General features: G+C 38.8%; 1 protein-coding gene across 2 annotated transcripts in view; it reads right to left on the reverse strand.

The window, feature by feature from the left end:
* Window positions 1–23,961, reverse strand: part of tmem181 (transmembrane protein 181) — a 63,586-nt gene extending 39,625 nt beyond the window's left edge. For both annotated transcript variants that reach the window (XM_066667577.1, XM_066667576.1), the window contains exons 1-4: window positions 23,832–23,961; window positions 23,489–23,592; window positions 13,129–13,187; window positions 9,339–9,429 (exon numbers count right to left, since the gene is read on the reverse strand). In XM_066667577.1, the coding sequence (XP_066523674.1) occupies window positions 9,339–9,429; window positions 13,129–13,187; window positions 23,489–23,592; window positions 23,832–23,839 (262 nt within the window). In that variant the 5' untranslated portion in view covers window positions 23,840–23,961. The remainder of the gene's footprint in view (window positions 1–9,338; window positions 9,430–13,128; window positions 13,188–23,488; window positions 23,593–23,831) is intronic.
* Between the last annotated feature and the right edge of the window lie 457 nt (window positions 23,962–24,418).

The following is a 24,418-nucleotide window of genomic DNA, read 5'->3' on the forward strand; positions in this document are numbered from 1 at the left end:
TTGAGACTTGGTCAATAGGTAGTAGTCGGTCTCGCTACTCAGGCGCAAAATATCAGCCCAATTGGCCTCAAGGGGGCGCTACAGCGAAGGAAAACGCTTTCATTAAAAGATCTTCCACCCCGTGTGGCGTAGAGACGAAATCTTTTTTTCCTTGATTCCTTGGGTCCTGCCAAATCAAAAAGGTACATACAACCACTAAGCTCCGCCTACTTAGATTTTTTGCTATTTTGCATAATTTGCAAAACCTACTTTTGTGTACTCCTCCGTGGATTTCTGTCCAATTTTCTTGAGCTTGGTGTCAAAATGTTCACCGGAGCCTGTAGCTTAATAATTATCAAAAAAACTTTGAAATTTCGATTCAAGATGGCCGCCATATGCATATGAACCTTTTCGGCTTATTTTATGTTTTACTTAAAAATCTATAACAAATTCATGCTTTACTCAAGTGTGTTTACATTTCATATTCAACTTCCAGAAATGATTCTGAGGTAGCTTGTCAAAGGAGAAGCCAATATTCATATAGGGGGCGCTGTAAATGCTCCAAGTTTATATCTCAGCATCCGTAAGGTGGATCGGACCGCCGCTTGGTATGCTGCTTCTATGGGCAAGGCTGTAGAGGGAAAATTAAGGACAACTCGATTCGAGCAAAATTGTGATTGTCATCGACCAATCAGCTGTCATCAGCTGTTTGACAACCTTAACAAGGTTCAATCATCATGGGATTTGACTGGTATGTCCCTGGTAGGCCTTCCTAAGAGCAGAAAAATTGTCATAACGATAGTCACTAGGGGGCGCTATATCAAGAAAATATTATATATCTCTGTGAAAATTAAGCATATTGACACGCAGTTTGCTTCTTTTTATACTCTGCAGAGGGCCTAACAACTTTGTAATTGCAAGTGTTGTCAAAAAATGCTTTGCTTTTTCTCAGTTTCCAAATGTTCAAAATTGAACCTTTTCGAACTAGTCCGTGGAATTTTGCGACTATTTTCCCCAAATAGTTGACCTTGTTGGAATCTGCAGAGTCTGAAGGTAAATAATTATCAAAAAAAAGTTCAACATTTGGACAAACTTTTGTTGTAATAAAACAATTAATTGAATTGTGTGGAGCTTTAAACATTCTTTTAGCTATAACTCAAACAAATTAAGTCCAATCAAGACCAAACGTGACAGACCTATGTTTAATCTTGTCCTGAAGACGTACGTACAATATGATCAAAATTTACCAAAAGGGGGCGCTACAATTGGACAAAAACTGATTAAATTGGCTTTTTTATGTTATAGCGCCATCTAGGATTGCAGTGGAACACCATTTTAATTATGACATCTGCTCTTCAGTCTGATCAAGTATGTGATGTTTTAAAAATTTTTTGGGGAAAGCATTTTTGAGTTATAGGTATATATTAGTGTACACATATAGCTTATATTTGACTTGAGGAATACATGCTAGATCTCTTTTATTGGGAGTGGCCTGTAAGCTACATAGCAATAAAAGTGCAACACTTTTTGATAAGTATTAAAGTTCAGACCCTTAGGATTCAGCTTATACCATACATGTCCATGTTAAGTAAATATCCACATAGGAGTACATGCTTAAATCTTTCTGTATGTGCTTTCATGGCTGATCTAAAAATATGGGAAAGTAGTCATTTCTCACCAGCAGATGGCAGTCTAAGACTATACATTGTGCTGTTGAACTACAGTGGCTCTTAGACATTATGCAAAATGCAATGTGGAGCAAAGACCATAAGGCCCAGAAACACCTCCCTTGGCAGCAAGGTCCAGCAGGTGTAAAATGACTCAGCCAAGGAAAATGACATTCTTTGGCCAGATGGTGGCGCTATAGCAAAGGGAAAAGCATTTAGGTCTATATCTCATACACCGTAAGGCCTAGAGATGAAATCTTTTTTTTCCCTTATTCCTTGGCTTTAGACAAACTAATTTGCTATTGGATCATTTAGCTCAGCCCACTTAGATTTTGAGCTAATTTGCATAATTTGCAAAATATACTTTTGTCAATAAGTCTTTGAATTTTTGACCAATTCCCTTGAGCTTGGTGCCAAAACGTTCACATGCGTCTGACCGTAGGTAATTATAGAACGAATGTTGACATTTTGATTCAAGTTGGCCGCCATATGCAAATGAACCTCTTCAGCTTATCACAGGTTTTACTTGAACATCTCTAACTCCTTCATACTTTACTCAAATGGGTTCAAATTTCAGATTCTACTTATAGAAATGCTTTTAAAGGTAGCATGTCGGCGATGTAGGCCTATTGCTTCCAAACAGGCCTGTTAAGCGAGAACCCCGTTAATTGCCGCTTGCGGCTATATTTCTATGGTGTTATTTGTGTGCCACAATTCTGCACGCGCGCGCAGATATTTTTGAGTGAGCGCGGTTTCTCTGACCTGCACACTTACAGCCATTACAAAGTGCCTCAGATTCAGCCAATTAGAAATGTCAAATGACAAACGTGATTTCTGATTGGATGGCTTGACTGCCAAGTGGGAAGGACATACAGGCCGGAGACCAGCAAATAACTTTCTAAAGGGAGCTTAATATTGCAGTTCAAAACTGTTCATGTAGAGAGAGGAAGGCAGGTTTAAATCAACCCACTTGAGCAACCCTCCTGAGTTTTACACACACACACACACACACAAAAACAACACTGAACAAATAGGTTTTAACTCTGGAAAGCTCTATTGAGTTTATCAAAAAATAAAAATTACAGAAAGATTTCACAGACGAGGTGGGTTCAATTCACCCTCCTTTCATTCCCCTGTATGTTATTAAGGCTACATACTTTGCCAATATTTACGGCAAAAATACTATTATACTATGAAATACTATTTTGCTATACATAAATTTTGAAGCATAGTTAAATCAAATATACACTAATATATGCAGGTGTACGTTACTACATTACAGAGTTATAGCCAACAGAGTTCTGAATAGCAAACCGCAAGCTAACTTTATTGCAGTATTAAGCTTCCTTTAGGAAGTTATTTAGATTTAAGCATTACATAATCAGCTAGCCCTGTTTGTTGATAACTACCTGTCTAGATAGCATTTACAGTACTTTCTATTACTAATAATGTAGTTTCTACAGTCATTGCAATACCATTTACCGTCGTTGCTAGCACTAATTTACACTATGTACATTGTTTTTAGCATATCAGCTACGTTGCTGACTCAGTTAATTAAGGTAAAAACAAGGATAAAAACAACAGATAAAAACTCTACAAATGTGGCCAATTCAATGAATATAAAATAAAATGTCTGGATGTGGTGCACAGGTCTGTTGCCGTTCAGAGGGCATTGTCAGATTTCTCCCTAACCATAACCTTCCACTCGCCGGTATCCATCTATTTACTGGTCTCCGGCCTGTATATCATTCCTACTTGGCGGTCAAACCATCCAATCAGAAATTACCTTTGTCATTTGACGTTTCTGATTGGCTGAATCTGAGGCACTTTGTAATGGCTGTAAGTGTGGAGTGAGCACGCAGGTCAGAGACATCGCACGCGCAGGTCAGAAACATCGCACGCGCAGAAACCTTCTTGCTCACTCAAAAATATCCACGCGCGCGCAGAAACCTTCTTGCGCGCCCGAAATAACCGCGCAGGGGATATGCCTTGAAAACAGAAAATGTACAACAAAACAAATTAGGAACAAATGGGAGGAAACTGGAGTCAAAGTCTGTGACCTAACTGTAAGAAACCGCCTAAAGGAAATTAAATTTACATACAGAAATGCTAAAAGAAAGCCATCACTAACACCTAAACATCGGCCAATAATGATCACATGACAGCCAGATGACCACTAAATGACCACCTAACGGTCTTATGGGCAAGCTTTTAATTGAAGCACTAGGCCAGATAGCCACCCTGGCTGTAGTACAGCTCAGAGCCAGTGAACATGAGCTTGATGTGTCATGTTTCAGTCAGCTTCAGCAAGAAATGGCAGAAGTGAGCACCCTGACATTTCCCCCCGATGTAACTTCGGTTGCCACTACCTTAAGACAGGTCCAGCATGAAGAACATGAGGATCAGGAACCAGACTCAGGGACCATAACCTTAAGAGCTGCTGCAGCACCACCTATGTTATCAACAGATATTGTGCCAGCCCCCGCATCTCCTGTAAGCTCTACTGTCCAAAGCCTTGCTAGACCCAGAGCACTACAAACCAGTTCTTGAAATCCATTGTCCCTACACTCCCAGTGTCCCTTGTACAAGGATCTGGACAAAATTGCACACAATATAACAAGCTTTGATCCCAAACCAGATGACTCCAATAATAGTGTTCCTTATAAAAAGATATTGATTCTAATCTACAGCGGTTTCCAGGAACGATAGCAAATTACAAACGCTGTGATTTAAACTCACCTCCAACCGAGATCTCAGTAACTTCACTGAACGCCAGCTAAGTTACATGAAAATACGCTATGAAGTGCTTTGCCAAGGCCTGGAGGAAGAATTCTCCAATTACCTGCCACAGACAGGACTGGCTGCCTCTTTGAACATAAAACAACATCAGGAATTACTTCAAGAATTTTACAAATGCAGGCATATTTTGGACCAAGAAATGACTCAGGAATGGAGGAAGATTTAAATTTTAAATCATTAATCATCCAATATCTCCAACCCAACACTAGCCATCGGAAAACCGTCATATTCCCATAAAAGATAAGAGCGATCAGCTTGAAATCCTTCTAATTATACTAAAGAAAAGAAGGACAACTACTGGTATCAAGACACAGATATAAAAAATACAATGCAGAAGACAAATCTAAAGGCAAGGGGCTTTATATAAAAGATATTCTCTCCATTATGTCAGATGAACCTGACCTCGATTAACAGTAGAAAATTGCTTAAAAGGGGTCAAACCAAGCTCCCCCGGTGTACAGTGTGATCCCTCTGTAACCGCTAGACTAATGTCCCCTAATAAGACAGCTACAAAGATTTTATGAGAAGGGGTGGGGGGTATCACCTAGGACTGCGTATAAGTTGTATGGTTTGAGGCAACTAAGAGGTAAGTGATGTATTTTAAAGTAGTCTACTGAGACATAGAAATACACAAGACAATTTAAATGCAAAATATGAATATATTGTGTAGATATACAAACATAAATACCAAATAAAGTAATTCACAATACCCAACCCACACAAAGCCACCAAACAGGCAAAAAAGACCATTCCCAAATAAACAGTCAACAAGCAAACACTCAATACATACATAGTGGTTAAGGTCCATAGGCTACTTTGCAATGTTTTAGTTTTAGTGACTCAAAGAATAGAATGTTTTTTACTTGTTTCCATCAGGCAGTAGTTCTTATATTAGGCCTCTGTAGTAGTTGAGATAGTGGAAAGAAGATGGCTGCAGGAGTTAGCAGCTAATGGAGTGGACAAATGAAGTTGGAGTGGAGAGCGAGGAGGTCAGAGAAGGTCCTAGCACCAACGCAGAACTGTACATCTCCTGAGTTTTAGGAAAACTGAGCCTAAAACTAAAAGCCAAGTAGTCCTACCAATAACATAAGCAAACAGAATAGGCACCTAGAGCATTAGCATTAACAAATACACAACTAGCATTAGCTTAGCAGTAGCATTATTAAACACAGTATTTAGCATTAGCATAACCTATATTTAATGCCAAATCTACTTATGTGCATGCTCACAAAAGACATCAACTACTTTTGTCCTAGCAAGCCTTTTATTCACGACAGCATAAATGGAATGTGTGGCCTTAAGCCTATAATGAGTGACACCCAATCTCCTGCGTTTGTCACACCCCGTCGTTTGATAACCAGTACCCAAGCAGAGATTGTTGGGAATCGTTGGTTGGTGAACACCCCCTTTAGAGAGGACCTACTAACCTATGATTAACATGATACCTCAGAAAGGATACAAAGACCTAGCCAAACTTTCTGGGTTGACATCCACAAAAATGCAGTCTTACATGTGTGAGACATGTCCCTGTATCACCTGTATCCTGGCCAGTATGAGAATGAAACAGAAGTTTCAGATTTCTTTTCCAAACATACTATCGAGCTAGACCCAAAAACACTAACTCGCATAGAATATGAGGCAATAGTGGGAGGGTGGAAGTGAGTACTTCATGAAGTAGACAGCTTCTATCTGCGCTCACGACACAGGTGATAAAACAGAGGAGCACATTGAGTGCAAGACTCATTCCACCGAAATGCACTACAGAGCGCCACAGGAGGTCTTTCCTACCTGTGGCCATCAAACTCCTCAAAGGGTGACACCAAGGTTCATCCGTGCAATACTAAATACTACATTATACTGTTCATATGTACAATAACAATAATATTTTTTTATTAACTTCTTGATGTGTGTAAGAATTCAGAGGTGCAATAATCTATACAATATTTTATATTTATCACAGCCAATGCCATTTTACTGTATTTTTTAAGAATTTAAATGTGTACATATTGCAAATTTCTCTCTTTTTTTAAATAATTTTTGTAGTGTTTATTCTTTACATAAATGGTTGCAACTGTAACAACAGCAATTTTCCTCTGGGATTAATAAAGTATTGCTGAATCGGAATCTACGCATGCGCGTGCACACATGCTCGAACACACAAACAGAAACACACCACGCTGTCTTGCCATTATTCGTGTATGCCGCTGGAGCAGTTCTCAGCACATTTATTGCACGCACTCAGGTCTAAATCCCTGATAAATATAAGTAAATCAACAAAGGAGAAAAATGAAACCAGTGGCGAAGCTTTAATCCCGAAAAAGAGTGCTGTTAAGACCATAAATTGTTTGAGACACACTGCTCTCCCTCAGCCGGAGGCAGGGGCAGATACTCCACAGCTCCCAAACAGAGAATGCGCTGCCCATTGGTCATGACTTTTATTTAGCCAATCAGCAGCCAGACTTAGCTGTCCATCATTTAGTGTTTTGCAGCCAAATCCAACCTACAGGGGTTTGTTGGTTTTATTGGTCTTATTTTAGCACCATGTCTTAAAGAAACTACATTGAATTATTTCATCAACGCATCTGCTATGGCAATAAAACTGACTGACTTTTAGAATCAAAGTAATTCTTTATAAATAAAAATCACATTAGATAATAAGATTAAAAATAATATGAAATTATGCATATGAACTGTTGAAGACAACATTTGTTTACTGTGTTATAAAATAAATTATGCATCAGCTTGGATGCAGGCAGTTTGTTTCTTAACGCGAGTTTTCTTGAAGTGTGCACTGTGTAACAGTACTATCTAGGAAAATCAGATCAGGACAGTATTGAGAGATACTCAATATTTAAAGGCCCATATCGGGATCAGGGCAAAAGGAACTTGATCAGGACCAGGACTGTGCCATCATACGCGATATCATCACCATAAAAAAAATTTTTAAAATAGCATGATAATCATGATATTCTGACTTGTTTGCATAATGACTCAGCACAACTATTATGTGTTTGTTTTGTTATTTAGTGTAAAGCTTTAAGGCTAAAGTGTAAAGTGTAAGTTTAAGTGTAAAGCTTTTACACTTTTTGAATAATTGTTTCCTTTTACTATTTATACGTGCACACTACTTTTTATGCACTTTGGTTGTGTGGTAAATTTTTATGCTACATTATTTCAGAATCTTGGTAAATTATTGTTGTTTACAAAATAAGCTAATTTTTACTAATCTCTTTTGCCACTTGCTTTTATTTGAATATTTGGAACTGTTTCATTTGTAGTAAGCGATAGTCAGTGAAGGCCCAGTATTAGTTTCTACCTACCCACTGACCAAAACTGTACCCTATTTGCTCAAAAACAGCATTTCCAGAATGTGGATTTATGAAGTACACTTTGAGATGCTTTACTCAGATACAACTTGAAACTTGAGATCAGCCAACACAACTGTCCAAGCCATACAATATACTCCCAAAAATTTGAAGCATCTAGTACATCCACCATGCACTATGGCAGTAGTCCCCAAATTGGGAATGCCACCTAGGAGCGTGGTGTTATATCACTTGTAATAATTCCACTCTAAAGGTGATTTGTCACTTTGTGATTTTGCACTTTTCAATAATAAATTGTAGTTGTGTATGAATTAGACTGTTTACATTTGATTCCCGTGGAGTTTGGAAGCAAAAGATTTGTATGTGTATGTCATACAAAAAGGGGTGCCTAAAAATATTTTCAAGTGAGGCGCTGCAGAAAATGTTTGGGAAACACTGCACTAAGGTGTGTTGTGTTCTTAGCCTGCTAGATAAACTAGTAATTGTACTGCAACCACTATCGCTTTAATGTCCTTAGTTAGTTCTGCTTAGACCGACTTTAGTATTCACAGAGTGATTAACTGAAAATCTTACTTTATACTTCCTGTCTGTCTGACATTGGTTTCAGGAAAGAGTCTGCTAGCATCTCTCTATTTTACAGATGCTTCTCCCAGTGTTTTACTTCTGTTCTGTTTGTTCTTTCTGTTGTTTCTTGATATTTGTGGCGAGATGTTTAATATTAGCTATCGCCGATGTTAACAGCTGGTTCTGCTGGCCAAGGGCGACCATTTTCTTTGCTGCTGTTCGGCAGCTGCCTGTCTGCCATTCGCCACTTCTTTCAGCTGGGACTGTTGATTGAGGGGGCCTGTTATTGTAACTAGCTGCTGGCTTATTTCTGTCACTGCTTTTCGCTGTTGTAGATGTTGACCTTGGGAGCATGTTCTCTTTGCCATTGCTTGATGAGTAGCAGTTTGATAACTGGCTGCTATCTATCTATCTATCTTTACACTTATATAGCGCCTTTCTAGACACCCAAGGACACACTGGTGAGAAGCGGCAGTCAAACGCGCACAGCATACTCTCAACCAGGAACGACCGTCCACCTGAAGGACTGCATCGGGCACTAGGATTTCACCCAGGACAGAGCGCCAATCTATGTCTGGGCACACACACATTCACTCACACAAACAGACATTCATTCACATACACACTCATTCACTCACACACCAGGACAGTTATTAGAGAAACCAATTCACCTACCCTCCATGTTTTTGGACTGTGGGAGGAAACCGGAGCCCCCAGAGGAAACCCACGCAGACACAGGGAGAACATGGAAACTCCACCCAGATGGGACTTGAACCCAAGATCCCAGTGCTGTCGATATCAGCTGGGAGAGCAAGTCTCCATTGTTCTCAATATTTGACAATATAATTTTCAAAAAGCCTTAATTTAAGACTATTTAAGACTGTTGCTATTATAACGCACAACCATAGAATCTGTTTTGTTGTCTTGGAACATCTATAGTTTTTGAAACTCTTTGACACCCAAATACACACTGAATGCAAGCTGGGATTAAATATTGTCTTACCATTGTTTTCAGTCATCTGAATGGTGCACAGGAGCCACAGCTGCTGGTTATAATTGGACAGTGGTGGAGATTTTATGAGAAAGGGTCCAGTCTTGAAGGGGAAAAAAAATTTTTGAATGTAAACAAAGTTGTTTTTCCTGGTGGCTCATCACTTAAGTCAAACAATATAGTACACCAACTATTCCAAATGCATTACGATATATAGCAATTTATATTTATTACAAAAAAGTTGAAAACATTTAAAAATGCATGTCCTTTAAACTTACACATCCTCTCTTTTTTAGTGGTATATGAACCCTGAATAAGTAATAAATGTTGCAATATTAAAAAATATAAAAGCAATAAGTGTAATTAAAATTTCCTGAAAGAAATATTTAAATATATCCTGAAGCAAATATTTAAAGAGCAACACAAGTCCTAGGGGAATGGCTGCCATGTTGTGACATAATTATGGTGGGCCGTTTTACAGAAAGGCGCTACTTAAACAGCATAAAATTAACTATCACAGATAGTGTTCCTGTACAATGACAGACACCGAGTGTAGATTAAGGGATTTTCTGAACCAGGAACCGTTCAGAATTCCGCTATTCAAACATACCTCTGATTCCGTGCATAAAGCAGATGGATATTGAATGACATGTAGTGCAGTTTAATATTTTCATAATAATCTAATTTTCCTGTACTAGTCTTAGTACTATATGTATAATATTCCTTTAGTGCTTTAATAAACATTATACTTTAGGCAAAGCTGTAAATACATGTCAGAATTTAACATAAGATTCTTAATGTGCAATAGCACTAGCCATTCAATCCTGCCTCATGACCAATGATTAATGAAAACATGCACCTATTGCTATGTAAAACATTTGACTGTAAACGTCCTTGGGAAAAGTCAAAATGCACAATTTTTTGTTCCTGGGTCCAAAAATATACAGTTGCAGGCCTCCTGGTGACTGGCGTTTTCTTGTGTAAAAGATGGATGATAATTCAAGTAAATGGCACTGCAACTGGCTCATTGAGTTTTCTATGAGCTATACGACTATTAGACGTAGTTTAGACGTCCATTGACGTTATTAATTGGTCCCGAAATAAATGACTTGTTTGAAACCCATTTTGGACGTCCACTGACGTTATCAATTGGTCACAATTTTTAAGATGGATTTTGAACGTCCATTGACGTTTAAAATATGTCCTTGACAGACATGTATTGTTCTCTGATGAGTCCACCTTTACTGTTTTCCCCACATCCGGCATAGTTACGATGTGGAGAAGCCCCAAAGAAGCTTACCACCCAGACTGTTGCATGCCCAGAGTGAAGCACTGGGGTGGATCAGTGATGGTTTGGGCTGCCATATCATGGCATTCCCTTAGCCCAATACTTATGCTAAATGGGCGCGTCACTGCCAAGGACTACCGAACCATTCTGAAGGACCATGTGCATCCAATGGTTCAAACACTGTGTCCTGAAGGCGGTGCCATGTATCAGGATGACAATGCACCAATACACACAGCAAGACTGGAGAAAGATTGGTTTGATGAACATGAAAGTGAAGTTGAACATCTCCCATGGCCTGCACAGTCACCAGATCTAAATATTATTGAGGCACTTTGGGGTGTTTTGAAGGAGCGAGTCAGGAAACGTTTTCCTCCACCAGCATCACGTAGTGACCTGGCCACTATCCTGCAAGACGAATGGCTTCAAATCCCTCTGACCACTGTGCAGGACTTGTATATGTCATTCCCAAGATGAATTGACGCTGTATTGGCCGCAAAAGGAGGCCCTACACCGTACTAATAAATTATTGTGGTCTAAAACCAGGTGTTTCAGTTTCATTGTCCAACCCCTGTATATGCACATATAGTATGCAAATTACTCAGATTCACAAGGAAAGATTTCACTGGAACAATAACATTTTCTTACCACATAAAAGTAATGATATCTTTGTCTTGTGTTATGAAAACATTATTAGGGCATTACCACCTCAAGCGTTTAAAGAAGCAGAAAGAGTAAAAAGATAGATTAAGAAGAGTTTAAAATAATAAATAAACAAATAATAACTCTCCCAAGTGCTGAACCATAGTCATATTGCACTTAACCCATTAGAAGGCTTAGAACAGTGCTTGTAACAGTGGGAAAGCTAGAACGTTTTCAGTTTCGCACGTTCATTCATTCATTGCCTTTAACCGCTTATCAAGTTCAGGGACGCGGTTGGTCCGGAGCATACCTAGAAAAATTCCATCCTTGGGAGTTTTTATTTAAGAGAAGCAGCCTGATGTATGTCATTGGAACCAATTAAAAATTTACAAGCAGAAAAAATTATTTAGTGTGAGGAAAACCATGTCAGGCAACAAACTGTGCTCTCGCAAACCGGAAAACATTTCCCGGGAGGAAAATAAAATGAGTGAAGAAAAGCCCACCGGATTCTTCCTGCGCGTAAGGGAATGTTTCTGTGGTTGTGTTCTGACAGGGGATCGCTATACCAAACACAATAAACCCCAAAACAAAGTGAACAGGAGACTATAACATATTTAATATTAATTTATTTAATACACATGCACTTGAATTAAACTTATTATAGACTTGTTTACCTTTCGCATTCATGCGGTCACCTGTTCATTTAACGTAATAGCATGAGTATACGCGCCAGATAGCGTGCAGCTGGCTGTGCTAACCGGGAATATAAATGAAGGTTTATCAAGCTCTATAACCCAAACTTATCGTTATCGAGCGAAAATTAATCATGAAACATATCGATATCGTTTTATCGGCCAGCACTAGTATTAAGCCTAACTGGCAGTAGAACTGAAAGAGTATGGATACAAAATATAAACACTAACTATCGTAAATTAGACTGTAGCTATTTAGATGTTTACTATCATCAACAATAAACCTTTTAGCCAAGAGAATGTACAGTAAAAATATATATGTATATTTGTATGATTTAAAACCATAAGTATTAATCAGTTACATGCTTCACCTCAAGTGAACGTTATTTATTGTGTACAGGGGCTGTAATTAAAAATCTGTATTAAAGAAACTGTTTTCCAGATTCTCCCTCCATAAACTAGAGGTATAAGTTTAATTTCATCTTTCATACTTGTATGAGTGTATTGTGCCAGGTGTAAAATTTGTGGTCTCCGTCCCCTTCGTTCCAGTGAAACTCCACTTAATGCTTCAGCATACCAAGATATTTTGGACAATTTCATGCTCCCAACTTTGTTGGAACAGTTTGGGGATGGCCCCTACATTTTCCAATATGACTACGCACCAGTGCATATACAAAACTGTGTTAAAAACATCAAGTCTGCAAGCAATTTGCATTATACTTTAAAAATTGAAAATTGTCATCTCCTTTTAATCATTATTACACATAGGTTTATATGCTGTACATATGTATGAGTTTTGCATTAGGCCCAAACACCATATTCAAGCCAATGTACTTATGTCACTTGTGGCAAATCCTATCACAATTATGATAATGACAATTTATCATGCAGCTCTAATTTTCAGTGCTACAGAACGTAACAGTTTGAGATATAAAAAACTGTAATTCACAAAAAAATATATTACTGTAATGTAATACAAGATTTGTTATTTATCGTAAGAATATAGTAGCTATGATTTTACAGACTTCCTTTCTGAGAGAACCAAAATGCCAGAAATGCAACTGAAAATATGAAAGATGCTGAGATAGATTTGCATGAAGTGTCTGATTGCACTTATTCCATTACCTGGAAAGAATCTCTATTTATGGTAGAAATGCCAGTTTAACAGATCAGGTATACTTACCTTTGATCCATTGGCAGTGTTTAAGATATTATAAGCATTCTCTGTTATGACTTTTGGTCCTATGAAAGAAAAATGAATAAAATATAATCATCATGCACTGATTCAACAACAACAATAACATGTATCAACTTTATGTACTTCTAAAGTTTTAAGTGAAGCTGGTAGTTGCACTGAAAGAGTGTGGATACAAAATATAAACACCAGCTATAAAAGAGTATACAAATAGTAAATTAGACTGTAGCTATTTAGATGTTTAATATCATCAACAAACATGTTTGCCAAGAGAATGTACAGTAAAAATATGTATGTATATTTGTATGCTTTAAAACCATAAGTATTAATCAGTTACATCCATCACCTCAAGCCAACATTATTTATTGTTTACAGGGGCTGTAATTAAAATCTTCACAACTTTTTTCCAGATTCTCCCTCCATAAACTAGTGGTGTAGGTTTAATTTCAACTTTGGGGTTGAATATAAATAAACACACCGCTCAGTCATAATGTTAGATGATAATTAACATCATCTAAAGTTTTTTTCAGCTACACTGAACAAACAGATGCACTATGTAGTCCTACAAAATTGTTTGTTTTAGTGATTAGTGTCCAGCCGGAATGGTGGACGGTCGTTTACTCGGAAAACAGTAAAGGAATAGAATTCGTTTTAAACTGTTTGGAAATGTTCACATTTTCTGCTTTACAAACACCAAATCTGACTATGACAGCTTTAACTAAAAGGAGAGAACCAGGACAACACAGAGACAAAAGGGAAGCGGCGGGACGATAGCACCAGCATCTCAGTTTACTATAATTCCCTGTGTCCTTGGACCGCCTGGATCTGTCGCCTTTATCTATGGGGGAGAATTAACTACCAAAAGATGAACTAAACAAATGAGTTTTTAGCCTAGATTTGAAGATTGCGACAGTGTCTGAGTCCCGGACATTTTCGGTAAAGGTCATTCCAGAGTTGGGGAGCTTTATAAGAAAAGGCTCTTCCCCCAGCTGAGGCCTTCTGAATTCTGGAAACTATTAAAAATCCAGTATTCTGTGATCTGAGTAATTGTGGAGGCTCATAACAGGAAATATATCTTGAAGGTATTCAGGAGCGAGCCCATGTAGAACTTTATATGTTAATAACAAAATTTTGTAATCATTGTGGAATTTAACAGGCAGCCAATGAAGTGATGATAGAACTGGGCTGATATGTTCACATTCTCTAGTTTTAGTGAGGACCCTGGCTGCAGCATTTTAAACTAGTTGAAATTTACTTAAATTTCTGCTGGTGCATCCTGACAGTGCGTTACAATAGTCAAGCCTTGAAATAATAAAGGCATGTTCTAATGTAGGGGCGGCACGGTGGCGCAGCAGGTAGTGTCGCAGTCACACAGCTCCAGGGTCCTGGAGGTTGTGGGTTCGATTCCTGCTCCGGGTGACTGTCTGTGAGGAGTTGGTGTGTTCTCCCCGTGTCCGCGTGCGTTTTCTCCGGGTGCTCCAGTTTCCTCTGGTAGGTGGTAGGTGGATTGGCGACTCAAAAAAAAAAAAAGTGTCCGTAGGTGTACGTGTGTGTGTCTGTGTTGCCCTGTGAAGGACTGGCGCCCCCTCCAGGGTGTACTCCTGCCTTGCGCCCAATGATTCCAGGTAGGCTCTGGACCCACCGCGACCCTGAATTGGATAAGGGTTACAGATAATGAATGAATGTTCTAATGTTTCTAATGTGCCCTGCAGGGATAAGGCATTTCTTGGCGATGTTGCGAATTTTAAAATGAAATCTGTTAATTTATTTCTTGCTACCTTTGGACCCAAAAGCAGGAAGTTACGCAACATCCAGGCTTTCACGTGTTTTACACAGTCCTCCATTTTCTTTAATCTGTGTTTGTTATCGGGCCTGGCTGAAATATACAATTGCGCGTCGTCTGCGTAACAGTGCTAGTTTGGTCTAGACCTGGCGTTTTTAGAAGAGACCCGGGTGTCATTATTATGCCAGGGCTGAGTTAACAGTGTTGGCTTTTTAGGTTTAAATGGAGCAATTGTGTTCATAATTTTACCACATGTGCAATTAAAAAGGTATATCAAGTCATCTGGGGTAGTGTATTTGGGAGGATTTTCAATGGAACTAGCTACAGATGACAGCTGAGAACTGACTGGTTGACTGCTGTGTTACAGTGTACAGACGGAGTGTGCTTTGAAAGGGATTGTGGGATGTTGACATTAAACAAATAGGCTGGTGTTATCTCAACATTACACACAGACAAGCCAAGTGAGAGTAAAAGATCTAGAGTATGCCAATCTCATGTGTAGAGCCCATAACAGGCTGATATAAGTTAAAGTAGTCCATAAGCTGTAGAATTTCTGACTAAAGATTTGGTATGACAGCAAAGATGAATATTAATGTAGTAAAATAATTATGCCCCACATTGCGGCAGCATAAATAATATATAGTGAAGTCAGTGATAATTAATAATTATTTGATTAATAATTAATTATTTAATTGTTAAACTCCATGGTTGGGAGCCATTACATAATATGTAGTGTCTTTACCTGTTCAATTTTAGCTTGGACATATAGGTCATCATGTTGGATGACTTTACATATTATATAGCAGGATCAGCTAGAATTAATTATTATTAATGAATTATTATGCTCACTCGCTGTAGGTTCTTGGCTCCGAAATTGAATCTGAACTAAAAATAATAATTCTGTACAAGAAAGGTGCACACAAACAAATAACCAAGGATTGGTTTTATCACACAATTGGTTTATTAAATGTAATATCAAATAATGAATATTGATTATACATTCATATAATGAAAAGGATTACAGCGATACATGAGGGAGCAGGGAGATTAATATGAGGGAATTTCTCTATGATAATTATCTTAAATTCTAAAAAGGCTAGTTTATCCCAGCAAAGCATTCAGCACCAATATCCTGAGCTATGAAAGAAATGCAATCATTTGACCTTACGTATCTGTGGAGATGGACTATTGCAGCATGGGCTTTCTGGAGCATTGTAGCATTGCCTTTTGAAGGTCTCTGTGGGGATTCTCTCTCATCGCTGGTCTGCCTTCTGGTGAGAGACATGTCCATGCAGGTCTCTCCTGGTCCTTTGCTCAGAAGATCATTCTGAGGGAATATGTGGCCTTCTTCTTTGTCGCTGATCCTGAAGTTCTTGTCACCACTTTGAGGGGCAGAGGTCTCCTTCATGCTCTGGGTGTGGCGTTGAGCCTTGCTGGATTTAAACTATAGCTTTTCTTAAACTATAGTTTTTCTACTAGAAATAAAAATAAAAGTTCTGGTTGGAAGTTCTGGGCTCTCTTAGCTGAGCTTCCAGGCTGGAAGCGAATTATCCTTCATTCCTCCCCTCCTCTTTTCTTCTCTCTGTACGTTTGCTTTCTATGTTCTGGATTTGTTCTGTCTGGACTGCTTGAGGAGCCCAAGACTGTTTAAGAGAGAGCCATAAGAGAGTCTGGAGAGCTTCTGAAGAAGCCAGTGTCTTGTGACCACCAGTAAGCGTACATAGTGTTTAAAATGTCCTGATGTATCACTGTAGCGCTAAGAATGATCCACCACCCAAATCATACCTGCTCTGTGGGGGTCCTGAGAATCGAAGAATAGGGTGAAAGGAAGATAAAGTATACAAAGTAACAGGTGGGCTATATATGGTCAGTGGAGCTGATTAAAGTGACAATTAGTGTAGATACAAGGAGGTAGTTTTAATGTTATGGTGTATCTATAGCTGAAATGACAAAGCCTCTTGAACTTGAATTTGAACTTCATTACTGTTGTGCCGGTTATATTCTATGCCGTTATATACCTACATAAAACATTATTATTTCTTAAGGTCTTAGAGATGTTAGAAGACATAGTCAAGGCAACGCATATGAAAGACTTTCCAATATCTTTCATAGAATTAGTCAAAAGGACACACAGGTACAATGAAACAAAACGTATAGAAATTACAATGATTATTGGAGTTAGAATTTATCTACCGTAAAGTTGGGTGTTTTTTAATGCGTAATTTTTTTTTAAACCTACACAGACAGGGGAAGAAACATTCCAAACTCCTCACAGACAGTCACCCAGAGCAGGGCTCGAACTAGTGCTGCAACAACTAATCAATTAAATAGATTAAAATCGAGTGTTAAAATAGTTTTCAACTAATTTAATAATCAATTAGTTGGGTCTAAGTTATTATACACATAGGTGCAGTTGCTACACGTGACGAACTCTGGAAGAAGGGTTTGAAAAATGGCGGAGGCGGTCACAGCAGAGGATAATGTTTGCACAAGCAGAGAGAAAAATGTACGACCCAAGTCATCAAAAGTATGGAAACACTTTACATTAACGCCTTCAAGGAACAGCGTTAGGTGCAACATGTGCACAGCTGATCTCTCATGGCACGGCAGCACCACATCACTGCATGAGCATCTGAACAGGAAGCCTGTTGGAGCTATGTGTGAAAGAGATGAAGTATAGGAAGCTAATTCTACTTTTTCTCTCACTCAATGTTACTAGAGCCCGCTACAGTAGTTAAACAACATTTGATTTTCTTAGTAAATTGATATTACACTCGCGTTTAGCGAACAAGCCTTAGCCTCCCCCCGAGTTTTCTCTTCCACCTTAAATGTGTCAGCTCGACCAGCAGTTCCAAAACAAGTCGTAGTTTTAGTCAAGCTAGCGTTAGCGACGTTAGTTTTTCTCACACTCAGTGTCACTAGAGCCTGCTAGAGTAGTGAAACAAGATGTCTCATTTTTAGTAAATTTATATCACTCTTGTATTTAGCGAGTTTTCCGTTCCACCTTAAATGTGGTGGCAGTTACATTCAGAGTTAAAAAAAAAAATCCAAACATATTTTTTAAATAATATATTTAAAGCCTTTTTCAAGGTCTTTTCTGACTGGCATTGCGTGTTAGTGTTTGAGTATCACAGCCAAGTGTATATTACATTACATACACTGTGTTAAATATTGATAAATATAAAATTAATGTAACGGTTGGGTTAATTCTTCATGTAAACGCAAATTTTTAATAATGGTAGGTTGTGTGTTCCTTATATAATTACATTAGTTCTCTAAAATCTTAAATATCTTAACAATATCTGATCATATGTGTTAGACGAATTTCCCTTTTATTCTCAGCACATGGCAGCATCACCCAATATCCATTTATGTAATTTCAATTTGCCTGCATTGTCTGCATTTTAGATCAGTAGTTATTAACTTTAAAAAGATATATGTTCATATCTACACTTTCTCTCTCACTTCAGATAAAAACAGCCCAGCATTGCTGACTATGCTTTGAAGAAGATCTGCACACCACAGCAAGCAGCTGTTCTCACTGATGGTATCCTAAATATGCGAGTAACAGACAGGAAACCAAATTTGGTTTGCCTTCCTTTTTATCCGATTAATAATCGATTAATCGAAAAAAATAATCAACAGATTAATCAATTATCAAAATAAATCATTAGTTGCAGCCCTAGCTCGAACACACAACCCCAGGCCGCTGGAGCTGTGTGACAGCGACACTAACTGTTGCGCCACCATGTCATCCTGTGAGTTATATTTTTCTGAATTGTGAGTATGTGTTTCATCTTGTTTCAGTTCACCTGCACAGTGTCTGTTTAACTTTACACCATAACAGGTGAAATCTCTGGATTATTAAAACCACACTACTAGATGAGGCAAATTGACCTGCATTGCATATATTTCTGTATAAACAACTAAAACAGTGCTGTAATTATATATATATATATATATATATATATATATATATATATATATATATATATATATATATATAAATAATTATAATATCTAAAATATTATATTATAATATTTATATATATATAAATAAATTGTTTCCAGCAAAATCCTGTTCCTTTACCAAGTACTTATTATTTTGTTTAAAAAAATATATAAAAGGTATTTGCTTTTAGTAATGTGAAAAAATCACAATTAAAATATCTAGTCAGTTCTTGTCGCGTCTCCTGTCTGCTTCTCGGGTTAGAGCACGCTGGCGTCGCTTGGTTGACTGCCGCTTCTCCCCGTATGTTTTGTTTTGTTTGATCCCCGTTAGTGCTGACTTTGTGGATTCCCGGTTGTAATCTTCGCGGTTATCCGACTGTCTTCCCCAACCCTGCGGATTCAGGCCAGTTTGCACCGGGGCTCTCCTGCCCTAGCTCTGTGGATTCCGGCCGGTTGGCTTTGCTGCTGTCCTGCCCAGGTGCGTGGTTCCCAGCTGCTGTTCCAATTGGCTTTGCCGCTGTCCTGTTCCAACTTTGCGGATCCCGGCTGCTGTTCCAGTTGCCCTCGCCGCTGTCCTGCTCTAACTTCGCGGATCCCGGCTGCTGTTCCGGCTGGCTTCGCTGTTGTCCTGCTCCAACTTTTCGGATCCCGGCTACTGTCCCGGTTAGCTTCGTTGCTGCCCTGCCCCAAATCTGCGGTTCCCGCCCACAGTGTCTGCTAGCACTGCGGTTATGCAATTACTTTGTTCCAACCCACTGACAATGCACCTGCTATCTGCTATGATTCTATTGCTGGCTATTCTAATTAACCTAAATAACCTAATTCATCCTTTTTCTCTGATCTGAGCTACTCACTCTCGCTAACTCTTCTTCTTCTCGACTGTTGCTACTAGGTGACTTCAGTATACATGTTAACACTCCTGACATCAAGTTTGTGACTGATTTTTTAGCTCTCCTTGACTGCTTTTCCTTCACTCAACATGTAGATTTTCCTACTCATGACAAACGGTCACACACTTGACCGAGTCTGTTCTCCTTCTGTCCTGGTTCACAACCTTCATCCTCTCCTGTTCCCACTCTCTGACCATAAGCTCCTTCTATTCTCTGTCCCTATGAATGTAGCTCATCAATCTGTTAAAAGACTTATCTCTTTCCGTAATATTAAATCTGTTGATCCCTGTTCCTTCGCTCAGTCCATCAATATGAGCTTTCCTGTTCTCACTGCTCCATCCTCTCCTGAGGTACATGCCACGATGCTTAACTCTGCTCTTTCCGCGTCCCTCAATGCATCTGCTCCTGTGAAAACCGAATTGGTCTCTTTCACCATTTCTGCTCCCTGGTTCATCACTGAGCTGCGCACTAAGAAACAAGCCGGACGTCAGATTGAAAGGCTGTACAAAAAAAAAACAAATTAACGGTGCATGCTGATGCTTATCTGCAACACATGCGCAAATACAGAGATTCCTTACCCACCGCCAAGTCTAGGCATCTCTCAGGTCTTATTAATAGGCCTAATGCTAACCCCCGTAATCTCTTTACAACAATCTCTAAACTTTTCAAAGCCCCTGGCAGCAATATGACACCCTCCTCTGAACTCTGTAACTCCTCTTTACACTTCTTTGAAGATAAAATTTCCAATATTAATAACTCTCTTACGATCATCTCATCTAAATCCACCTTTCCTTCCTCACTGTCTCCACAGCCCTCAGTCTGTTCTATATCCACGCCCCGTTTTTCTGATTTCAGCCCGGTTACTCCTTCTCTTATCAGTGATATCATTACTCATTCTAAAAGTACCACCTGCTCTCTTGATCCCCTCCCTACCTCACTAACATAAGCCTGCATGACTGCTTTGGTCCCTCATCTAACCTCTATTATCAACCAGTCACTGTTTTCTGGCTATGTCCCCTCAGTTTACAAATTAGCTGCAGTTACACCTATCCTTAAAAAACCTGGTCTTGACCCAGCAAATCTAAATCATTTCCGTCCGATTTCAAATCTTCCATTTTTTTTTCTAAAATCCTTGAGCGTGTCGTAGCCACCCAGCTGACAACAAACCTAGAATCCAATAACCTACTTGACTCATTTCAGTCTGGTTTTCGCCCTCACCATAGTCCCCAAACTGCCTTGGTCAAAGTTATCAATGAACTGCTGGTGGCTGCAGACATGGGAGCTCTAAGTATTCTGGTCCTCCTTGACTTAAGTTCTGCCTTTGACACAGTAAATCATGCCATCCTCCTTTCAAGACTGCGTGAGCTGGGTGTCACTGGTTCTGCCCTTGACTGGTTTATATCTTACCTAACAGATCGAAAAAAAATTTGTCACACTTTCTGGACATAGTTCAACCATTTCATCCATCTCACAAGGGGTCCCACAAGGCTCTGTCCTTGGCCAATTACTATTTATTGTCTATATACTTCCCCTCGGCCATATTATCTGTCATTTCAATCAGTGTGTTCGATGACACACAGATTTACCTCCGGACCAATTCTTTCAACAACCCACCACTCTCCAAATTTGAACTATTTCTCTCAAAAATCAGGCACTGGATGACTCAAAATTCACTGATGCTTAATAGTAATAAAACTGACCTAATCCTCATTGGCTCCAAATCTACCCTCAATAAAACTGGCTCCCTCACACTCTCAGTTAACCATGTCACCCTGTCCCCCTCCACTGTGGTCCGAAATCTTGGTGTCACCCTTGACTCTTCACTCACGTTTCATTCCCATGTTAGTTCCATCATAAAATCCTCATTCTTCCACCTTCGCAACATTGCTAAAATCTGTCCTTCTCTTTCCCAGACTGCTTCTGAACGCCTCATCCATGCATTCATCTCCAGCCGTCTTGACTATTGTAACTCTCTTCTTTCTGGCATTAGCTCCTCACTACTACATAAACTCCAAATGGTCCAGAACCCCGCTGCCCGTCTCCTCACCCACACCCGGTCCCACCACCACACCACCCCAGTTCTCCACAACCTCCACTGGCTTCCTGTTAAATATCGTATTCAGTTCAAAATCCTCCTTCTCACCTACAAAGCTCTCAATAACCAAGCTCCCTCTTACTTATCGGACCTTCTTCAACCATACACACCTAATCAAATTCTCAGATCTTCCTCAGCTGGTTTACTCACCATTCCCCCTTCTAAGCTGCGTAGTCTTGGAGACCGAGCCTTCTCCAGACATGCCCCCCACCTCCCTTCCTCCAGAAATTCAACAGTCAACATCTCTATCGCTATTTAAATCCAAACTTAAAACACACCTGTTTGCGGCTGCATTTAATCCCTCTGTTTCTTGATTAGCCTTTGTTTGTTTTTACCCTTGTTCCTGTTTTGTATCATTGTGTTATGTAGTGTATTTGTTCCTCTTGTTTTGTTTGATTGTGGATGTGATCGTCTTTATGGGTTACTGAAAAGCGCTTTAAAAATTCCATTTATTATTATTATTATTGTCATGATCAGACATTTTAGTGCAATGTAATTTTTAAAAGATGCTGAAGTTCGGGAAAAAGCTCAGTTTAACTTGCTAATATACATGTATAAAACTTTAGGTGGTGAAGTTACCTTTACAATTTATTAACCCGTATTAATATATTCTTGCTAAGCAAACAAGGTGTTTATATAGAAATACTTTTATTATTATTTATAAACATCTGATTCAGTGCTGTATATAACGAAGGTCCACAGCCTTTTTAAAATATTGGCCAAACCACTCACTCTCTGGTGTTGTGGCTTTAATAATCCAGAAAACCCACCTGTTTTCATGTAAAGTTATATCTTTGATAAACCGTCACAGTAACAGTTGGATGTGTCCAGCGTTTTGGTGAGAGTTATTCCTAAAATTCTTGATCTCATTCATGTAAATACTAGTTTAAATAGATTTCTCTTCTATTGCCATATACAGGAAATTTTCCTGCGTTTCGAAGCTATACGTCTCATTTCTGCCAGCATGTGTCTCAAATTTCTGCTCATTCTAATGATGTGACCCAGCATCATCACATGTTAGAGATAAAACCCTTCATGTAATCCACTAATTTCACCAACGTAATGGTGTTCTGAATACTGTCCTTTTTAACTGTAACTGCATCAGAGTAGAGTTATGTTTTGTATTCTTAATACGTAACACCGTTACTTGTACTCTGTTATTGCTCTGTTTTTAATTAAATGCTTAATCCTGTGTTTTATTTATTCTTCATTCTCCAGATCTACACATCTAACAGAATGAATATTTAGTCTAAATTATTGTTTGTTTGTTTTTAAACCCATTTTAAAAAAATTAAATATGGTCATCAGTTGTGCTCCTGTGTTAAAGTTATTTCGAAAACACTACATTAAATGTGTGTCCTCTTTGTAATAGATATCCAACTTCCCATGGTGGTCCTCAGAATACAGACCCATGACAAATGTAGAAGCCGTAGTATCCTCTGCTGTGTCGTTTCATTTTGCTCTCACTGTCCATTGGACAGTTATGTGAATTATAATTAAACAATTACATATAGTGTTAGTGTTGCGATTTGGTCTCCTGCTATAATAATATTCTCGTGTCCCGCGGAGTTCTCATCAAATTTCTACACCAGAATAATACTGTATTTGAGAGAAATCAGCACGGCTTACCTGCTAAACCTATGAAGACCGTGAGCACAAAGCACATCAAGAACACGGCAAACACCAGAGCAAAATGCCTTCTGGTGAGAGTGTAAAGACGCATAGGGGCTAACCTGCAACACAGACAGGGGTAGGCTTGTATGACCATTATGTAAGAATTAATTAAGTACGTAAGCTTATACCACAATGTCAGAAAGTATCTAGTCACGTATTGAGGATGAATAACAAATTATGATTGTATTAACCGCGTTAACAAATCGGCCATAAATACATCGGGCTAACTGAAATACACTTAGCTAACACTTAATATACGTCAAACCAAAAATAAACAAATAAAACTCAATAGACTTACATTTCCATTACGTCTGGTTTACTCACTCAGGAACCCGAAAACCTAGCTAAAAGTTTTCTGTGATGAAGCATATCCGTACACATCAGTTCCTACATGTTCGACAGAGCACCGTGATTCGTGCAACATTTTCCCACAGCCGTGAATAATTTTATGTCAAAATAAAAGTCGCCACAAAGCACAAAAAGAAAAGTAAAATTAACATACCACACAGTATGTCATATGGCTGCTTAGAGGGGTGTACAGTTTTCTTTCCTAGAAGATGTTATTTAGACATTAACGCAGACTTTATCATACCTCTGACAACAACATACAAAATACAATGTTTCATTCCTGAAAGTCTTTATTATCAATACAGCAGAAGAATGCCTCAGCTAAACTTAAGCTATTTATAACTTAGGCTATTGTAGATACAGGACAAGTGTAAAAATTGCACATATGACTAGTGCAGAGGCATACAGGTGCTCACAACAATTCATGACTATGTAAATATTAATTTTTTTTTTCATCGCAGTGTATAACAAAATCAACAGCAGAGGCTGTGGTCTGACAGTCAGGAACCAGTCAAGAGCAGTGGAAGCATTTTGTGA

Source organism: Hoplias malabaricus, chromosome 4 (assembly GCF_029633855.1).
Source record: "Hoplias malabaricus isolate fHopMal1 chromosome 4, fHopMal1.hap1, whole genome shotgun sequence".
NCBI classification, from domain to species: Eukaryota; Metazoa; Chordata; class Actinopteri; order Characiformes; family Erythrinidae; genus Hoplias; species Hoplias malabaricus.